The sequence below is a fragment of the Phocoena sinus genome, chromosome X (genome assembly GCF_008692025.1).
Source record: "Phocoena sinus isolate mPhoSin1 chromosome X, mPhoSin1.pri, whole genome shotgun sequence".
Classification (NCBI taxonomy): domain Eukaryota; kingdom Metazoa; phylum Chordata; class Mammalia; order Artiodactyla; family Phocoenidae; genus Phocoena; species Phocoena sinus.
Window position 1 is genome coordinate 46,668,721 of NC_045784.1, and position 8,151 is coordinate 46,676,871.

The following is an 8,151-nucleotide window of genomic DNA, read 5'->3' on the forward strand; positions in this document are numbered from 1 at the left end:
ATAGATGTTGCCAAGGTGTCCTAAATAGGCAGACACACAGACCCCAGCACAGAAACTGGCACTGATCCAACAAGAGGGAAGATCTGTAGACTTCCCTTGCTGGTATGCTCTTTAATTGGGTGGTTTTTCCTTGAGGGTGGAGAGGGGGTGGTCTTTGAGGAACTAGCCAAGGGCCGGGCCTCCATCTTTGCTCCCCCGACCAGGATGTGCTGCAGTTCCCCTCAGAGGGATAAGAGCCTCCAGCAGCCATTCTGGTCCCCACCTGCCTCTCTGCGAAAGGATGGAGCTGAGGCCGCCAGAGGAGATCAGATCAGGCCTGTGCTCAGGACCCGCAGAGGAGACCCGATGTGGGGGGGGGGGGGCTTTCTTTCCCTTGGGGCTCTGATCTGACACCGTCGGAGACAATAAAAATCCCAATCGGCACATCCAAATAAAATAAATAAATGAAAAGCCATCCTCTGGCAAGAATATAGCGAGGGGGTGAAGAAGTGGAGGGGGTGATGACTGCTCCAGGCCCTCACTGGCCACGGTTTTGAGAAAGAAGAGACGCCTGCACTCATCGGGCCAACCCACTCTGGGGTAGCTAGAGAAGGGGTGTCGGCTGCACGAGGGGGACCCGGCTTCTCCCGGCAGGTTGGGACTGGAGAGAAGGACATGGAATCAGGCACCGGCTTCTTACTTTACCAGCCGTACAAGTTGGAGAGGGAACTAGCGGGGAAGAGCCAGGGAAGACAAACACGCGTTCCTTACTTTCTCTGGAGGGTTGTGGCCGGGCTGGTGCTGGTACTGGTACTGTGGCCGCCGCCGGCCCCGGGGCTGGAGCTCCTGGATGCGCCACGGCTCAGCTGGCCCCGCTCTCGTGATGGACGGGGCCCCACGCCCACCGCCGCCGAATAGCCGGATTCCTTCTCGCGGCCCGGGTGCGCTGGCCCGGCCTCCCGCCCGCCACGCTCGCGACCCAGGGCTGGGTTCTCGTGGTGCAGGTGGCACTGGGCCACGTCGCGCTCGCGGGCAGAGTAACCAGCAGTGTCCTGGAGTGGGTAGGAGGCGTCCCGCTCCTTGTCCCGATACACAGCCTCCCGGTTCTGATAGGCGCCGTCCCGGTTCGCGTAGCCTACGTCCCGGGCCGCCTGGTGGAACTGGCTCTCTCGCAGCTCGCGGTGGTGGAACTGGGTCTCGCGCAGGTTCTGGTACTGGCTCTCGCGGCTCGGGCTATCCCGCGCGCCGTGGGGGTCCCGGTGCAGCTCCCCGCGGTGCAGCTGGCTCTCCTCTCTCAGGTCGCGGTTCTCCTGGGTGAGCTGGTCCAGCTGGCCCTCCAGCTCTTCGATGCGCCGCCGCTGGGTCTCCAGCAGCTGCTGCTGGCTCTCTATGATGTTGTTCAGCTCCAGCAGGTACTCCACCGCCCGGTTGGGGCTCTCGGATCCCGGGCCGCCCGGGGGACCCGACCCCGCCTCCATCCTGGCGGCCCAGGGGCAGGGGAAGGGGCAGGAGAGCCCAGTCCCCGCTCGCTCACGGCGCCACCCTCCCCCGGGCCCAGCCGGGGGAGGGGGCCGGCGGGACGCGAGGGCGCGCACCGGGCTCGAGGGCCCGGGGGCCCGGGGGGGCCCAGGAGACAGCGCTGGGGCAGGCGGCACGGGGAGCAGGAGCTGAGGTTGCCGCTGCCGCTGCCGCCGCCGCCGCCAACCGCCACGGCTCTCGAGGACGCGGCCCACGGCGCTCCGCCCGCTGCGGAGTCACTGCGCAGCGCGGCCGCGCGGGACCGCCCCGACCGCCGGCCCGCCCCTCGCCCCTGCCCCCACCCCGCGCGCCCGGCCCGCCCCCGAGCGTCCCACCTGCCACCGCCGCCCGCACCCGAAGCCGGACCCGCCCCAAGGCACCCGGGCCAGCCCCCTCACATTCCACCGGTCCCAGAGTCTTCCCTTAATGCAGCCTGAAGAAGCCCTCCATCCCAGTCCGTTCCAATGTCCCTTGGGTCCACCAGGCCCAAGATCCTCGTCTAAGACCTCCCAGAAAACTCCATCCCAGGCAGCTCCCAGGTCTAGGCATCACACAGACTCCCCATCCCCTGGGTCTGCCAATCCCAAGTGTCAGATTCCCCATCCCATCCAACCCCTGGACCTCCTACCTCAGGTGACCTCTCTCTAGCCCACAGCATGGGCAGTCCCAGAATCTCCCACCCCAACAAGCCCTGGGACACCCCATCACAGCCAGTCTTAGGATCAAAGCCCCATTCATTCATTCAACCCCCATTTTCTGCTCTCCTTTGGTAATGCCCACCACCTCCATTTACTCCATCACCTCCATCCAATGAAACTGTACCCATCTTTCAAGACTTATATGCCACCTTACTGAAGCCAGCCCTGGTCTCCCCAGCCAGAATCGCTCGCTTCCTCCACACGTCTTTTGTGGCACTTGTGGGACAAGTGGAACTCTGCTTGTCCACTTGTGTCAATAGCGCATTCGCCCTTTTTGTTCTTGTGTCATGTCCTCTGCCAGACCAAGCTCCTTAAAGCCAGAAACATGTCTTCATTCATCTTTGTGAGCAGGTTGGGGTAGAAGAGAAAGCTTGAGTTTTACAGTCAGACAGAACTAGATTTAACTTTCATCTTCTCTCTGAACTTCCATTTCCCTATCAATAACACCTACCTCACAGGAGTGGTCTTGGGAAACAGCATGTAAAAACATTTGTCACAGAAAAGATAACACAGAAAATGGAAGAAAATATTTGCAAATGATATATCTGAATATGTAAAGAACTCTAAAAGCTCAACATCAAAAAAAAAAACCCAGTTTTTAATGGCCAAAGGACTTGAATAGATATTTCTCCAAAGATATACAAATGACCATTAACCACATGAAAAGATGCTCAACATCATTAGCCATCAGGGGAATGCAGATCAAAACCACAATGAGCTTTCCATCGTAACTTAAAGGGAATCTTTCACAATGTCCAGAGCCCTTGATATCCTGAGATGAAGGAGGATGTCCTTAAATTCCTTGCAGCAGGAACCCACTTAGGTGGCACCAACCTTGACTTCAAATGGAACAGTATGTCTACAAAAGGCAAAGTGATGGTATCGACATCACAAATCTAAAGAGAAGCTTCTGCTGGTGACTCGTGCCACTGAAAACCCAGCTGATGTCAGTGTCATATCTTCCAGGAATACTGGCCAGCAAGCTGTGCTGAAGTTCGCTGCTGCCACCAGGGCCACTCCTATTGCTGGCCGCTTCGCTCCTGGAATCTTCGTTAACAAGATCCAGGCAGCCTTCCGTGAGCCACAACTTCCAGTGGTCACTGATCCCACCGCTGACCACCAGCCTCTCACAGAGGTGTCTTATGTTAACCTGCCCACCATTGCTCTGTGTGACACAGATTCTCTGTGCCATGTGGACGCTGCTACCCCATGCAACAAAAAAGGAGCCCACTCAGTGGGTCTGATGTGGATGCTGGCCTGGGAAGTACCATGCATATGTGACACCATCTCCCATGAGCATCCACTGGAGGTCATGCCTGATCTCTGCTTCTACAGAGACCCTAAAGAGATCGAAAAGGATAAATAGGCCACTGCTGGAAAGATGTGACCGTGGAAGAATTTCAGAGTGAATGGACTGCTCCAGCTCCTGAGTTTACTGCTACTCAACCTGAGGTCACAGGCTGGTCTGATAGTATGTTGGTGCCCTCTGTGACTATCCGGCCATTCTCTGCTGAAGATTGGAGCACTCAGCCCACCACTGAAGACTGCTCCCAATGCTCAGGCCACTGAATGGGTAGGAATGACCACTGGGTAGTTTGAAGCTGCTCTTCCATAGGCTCTTAAACAGAAAATGGAAATAAAGTTGTTGAAAAATAAACATCAGTTTCTTAAAACACACACATACAGATGCCACTTCACACCCACTATGATAGCTAAAACAAAAAGGACAGACAAGGAGAAGTATTGGTGAACCTGTGGAGCGATTGCTGGTAGGAATGTAAAATGGTTCAGTTGCTTTGGAAAACAGTTTGGAAGTTTCTCAAAATGTTAAACATAGGGTTACCATATGACCCAGGAATCCACTCCTAGGAATATACCCAAGGGAAATGAAAAGTGTTTACACGAAAACTTATACATGAATGTTCATAGCAGCATTATTCATAATAGCCAAAAAGTGGAAACAATTAAATGTTCATCTGTTGATGAATGGGTAAACAAAATGTGGTATATCTACACAGTGGAATATTGTTCAGCCATAAAAAGGAATGAAGTTCCAAAACATATAAACAGCCCATCCAACTCAATGTCAAAAAAGCGAAATAATTTTTTAAATGGGCAGAAGACCTGAATAGACATTTTCCCAAAGAAGATGTACAGATGGCCAACAGGCACATGAAAAGATGCTCAACATCCCTAATCATCAGAGAAATGCAAATCAAAACCACAATGAGATGTCACCTCACACCTGTCATAATGGCTATCATCAAAAAGACCACAAATAACAAGTGTTGATGAGGATGTGAAGAAAAGGGAACCCTAGTATAATGTTGGTGGGAATGTAAATTGGTGCAGCCACTGTGGAAAACATTATGAAGGTTCCTCAAAAAACTAAAAATAGAACTGCCATATGATCCAGCAATTCAACTCCTGGGTATATATATCCAAAGAAAAGGCAAGCATTACTTTGAGAAGATATATGCACCCCAATGTTTGTAGCAGTGTTACTTACAATAGCTAAGATATGGAAGCAACCTAAGTGTCCTTCAACAGATGAATGGATAAAGAAGATGTGGTATATGTACAAGATGGAATACTACTCAGCCATAAAAAAGAGTGAAATTTTGCCATTTGCAACAATATGGATGGACTTGGAGGGTATCATGCTTAGTGAAATAAGTCAGACAGTGAAAGACAAATACTGATGATATCATTTATATGTGGAATCTAAAAAATAAAACAAAGCAATGAATACAACAAAACAGAAACAGACTTACAGTTATAGAGAACAAATTAGTGGTTACCAGTGAGGAGAGGGAAGCGGGGAGGGGCAAGAGAGGGGTAGAGGATTAAGAGGTACAAACTACTATCTATAAAATAAATAAGCTACAGGATATATTGTACAGCACAGGGAATATAGCCAATTTTTATAGTAACTATAAATGGAATATAACCTTTAAAAATTGTGAATCACTGTATTGTACCCCTGAAACTTATATAATGCTGTACATCAACTACACCTCAATTCTTAAGAAAGGAGTGAAGTGCTGATACATGCTGAAACATGGATGAACCTTGAAAACATTATGCTAAATTATACGAAAGGAGACACAAAAGTCCACATGTTGCATGATTCCATTTATATAAAATTCCAGAATAGGCAAATCCATAGAGACAAAAAGTAGCGTAGCGGTTGTCAGGGGCGAGGGCATGGGTTGGGGAAAGAAGAGTGACTGCTATGGGGTTTTGGGGAGGGAGAATGAAAATTTTCTAAAATTAGATGGTGGTGATGGTTGCACAGCCCTGTTAATTAAAAAGCACTGAATTGTACATTTTAAAAGGGAGAATTTTATGGTATGTGAATTGTATCTCGATAAAGCTGCTTTTTAAAAACACTTTGCACAGAGTCTAGCATGTAACAGCAACTACAGTAATAATAACACATCTATGGTGCTTACCATGTGTCAGGCACTGTGCTAAGTACTTTACACGCACGAACTCAATTTGCATGACAATCCTACGAGGTAGATAATGTTATTACCTCCACCTTACGGATGAGGAAAGTGAAACCCAGAGGTTGAATGACTTGCCCAGGGTCACACAGAGGCATAGCCAGGATGCTCAGATGTTTCCTCCTCATTTCTCTGTATCTTTCCTTATACTCTGTACAAAATAGGTGCTCCATAAGTGTTAAATTAATATATCCATCAAATACTTCTATTCATCCAGCAAACATTTACAGAGCATTTATTATGTTCTAGGCAAACCTGCATTCCCATCCCTGTCCCTGCTTCTCTCATTCAGATTCTCTGCAAGGTAGGAGGCAGATGGGTATAAAGTTTCAGTCACAAAATATTTATTGAGTGTTTACTATGTGTCAAGTAGTATTCTAGACACTGAGGATATACCAACACACAAAACAGACAACAGTTCCTAACCTCATAGAGCTGACATTCTACTGGGGGAGAGAGACAATAAAGAAATAGAATAGGTAGAACATGTTGGATGGAGTACTGGGTTGAATAGTATCCCCCCAGACTTGATGTCCACCCTGTGAATGTGATCTTTTTTGGAAATTAGGGTCTTTGCAGATGTACTCAAGTTAAGGTGAAGTCATATTCTATTGGCATGGGTCCCAATCTAATGACTGGTGTCCTTAAAAGAAGAGGGAAATTTGGACATAGACACACACACACACACACACACACACACACACACACACACACGGAGAGAGAGAGAGAGGGAGAATACAACGTGAAATGGAGGCAGAGTTTGGAGTCTCCAAGCTAGGGAACACAAAAGATTGCTGGCAACCACCAGAAGCTAGGAAGAGGCAAGGAAGGATTCTTCCCTCTAGCCTTCATAGAGAGCATGGCCCAATTTCGGACTTCTAGCCCCCAAAACTGTGAGAGAATAAATGTCTGCTGTTTCAAGCCACCCAGTTTGTGGTACTTTGTTACGGCAGTCCTAGGAAACGAACCCAGATGGTGCTAGATGCTCTGGAGAAAAACAAAGCAGCAAAGGATGATGGAGAGCTCTGGGCGAATTACACATGGCCTGTGCCCTAAGGGAGCTCCCAGTCTAGTCAGATTACAATCCTAAGTCACAAACAGGACTAACAAAATGGAATGTGCAAAGAACAAAAGTGGAGGCACCAGGAGTAGGGTGCTGGGAGGTCTTTATGGATGTGAAGGTATTTGAGCTGAGCTGAGGATTTCAACAAGTGGAAGTGGTAGAGCTGAGAAACACCTGTTGAAGGGAGCCACATGCCATGGCAGGAAAGAAACAGAGTCGGGAAAATTGTGTGTTTAGGGAACCACACGTAGTTTGAAGAGAGAAGGAGAAGTGCACGCGTGCGTGCGTGCAATTGTAAGAGATAGAAGGAGATGGGAAGACATGGCTTGATTCCGCTTGGAGAAGACTCCAAAGCCAAACTAGAGCATCTGGACCTTCTGTTATAGGCAATGAAAAGTCATGGAAGGTTTTTGAGCAGGAGAGGAACATGTTAGGAGGGGAGGGGTTCCTGGACGTGGACATTAAGTGTACCGAATATTACACACTACAAAGTGGGTTTTTATTGGTTCATTGTTGTCATTCACCAGAGACTGTGGCACTACCTTTTTTTCCTGCCTGTTGTCTCCCAGAGTCGTTTCCCAGAAGCCTCGGTCCCTCGTGTGATTGTTGCAATTCCCCTTACCCCAGGGCCAGCTTTGCCAAGGAATGCAGAGCTAAAGCAGGAAAGAACCCTGAAAACCACATCTCACTGCTGCCAGTATCCAGTCAACAAGAACTCATCATGATGATGAGAGCCATGAAATATTTTCCTCAGATTTGAAGGCGGCATCTGTTCAAATTGGTTTTTCCTATTGGATTCTCACAGCTCTACCACAAGCAGATCTTCTCCTATACTGTTAGCTGCCAGACACAAGATGGGAAAATAAAATTTTTTAAAAAAATCATCAGCCTTTTCCCTCAAAGACTTTACAGTCCAGAATATCCAACCTGAAGCTTAGAGTGCTTAGAGATGAACTCATTTTTCAGATGAGAACACTGAGGACCAGAGAGAAATGATTTGCACATAATTGCTGTGTGACCACTAGGCTATAACTCCTTACTTGGGCTATTTCCTGAGGTCTGGTATTCCAAAGAGTCTTAAGATCGAAGACTGTAAAGAGAAGAATGGTAAGAAAGTGACCATCTGTAAGGCACATAGAAGGAAAAAGGAACAAAAAAAGAAGGCTCATCCCTGTGGGGATCCCTAAAGAGATAGCGGTGCTTAAAACTGAGACAGCATTTTGCTAATTAATTAATTATCCTTCCAGCCCCTTTCCCTCTAGTGGGGGAAGAGGCAAGATGTATGTAAAGTACCTGTCAGGCTTTGAACAGTCTCACAGAAAGCAATCCTAATAGGCCAGTCTGGGTTTCGTTTAAGGAAAATTTTCTCTCTGAAGATGATTTG

At 48.6% G+C, this 8,151-nt stretch overlaps 1 protein-coding gene across 2 annotated transcripts in view; it reads right to left on the reverse strand.

Moving 5' to 3' along the window:
• The window catches only part of IQSEC2 (IQ motif and Sec7 domain ArfGEF 2), a 75,618-nt gene extending 73,942 nt beyond the window's left edge, over positions 1–1,676 (reverse strand). For both annotated transcript variants that reach the window (XM_032620202.1, XM_032620197.1), the window contains exon 1: positions 751–1,676. In XM_032620202.1, coding sequence (XP_032476093.1) covers positions 751–1,457 — 707 coding nt within the window. In that variant the 5' untranslated portion in view covers positions 1,458–1,676. The remainder of the gene's footprint in view (positions 1–750) is intronic.
• Positions 1,677–8,151: the final 6,475 nt, after the last annotated feature.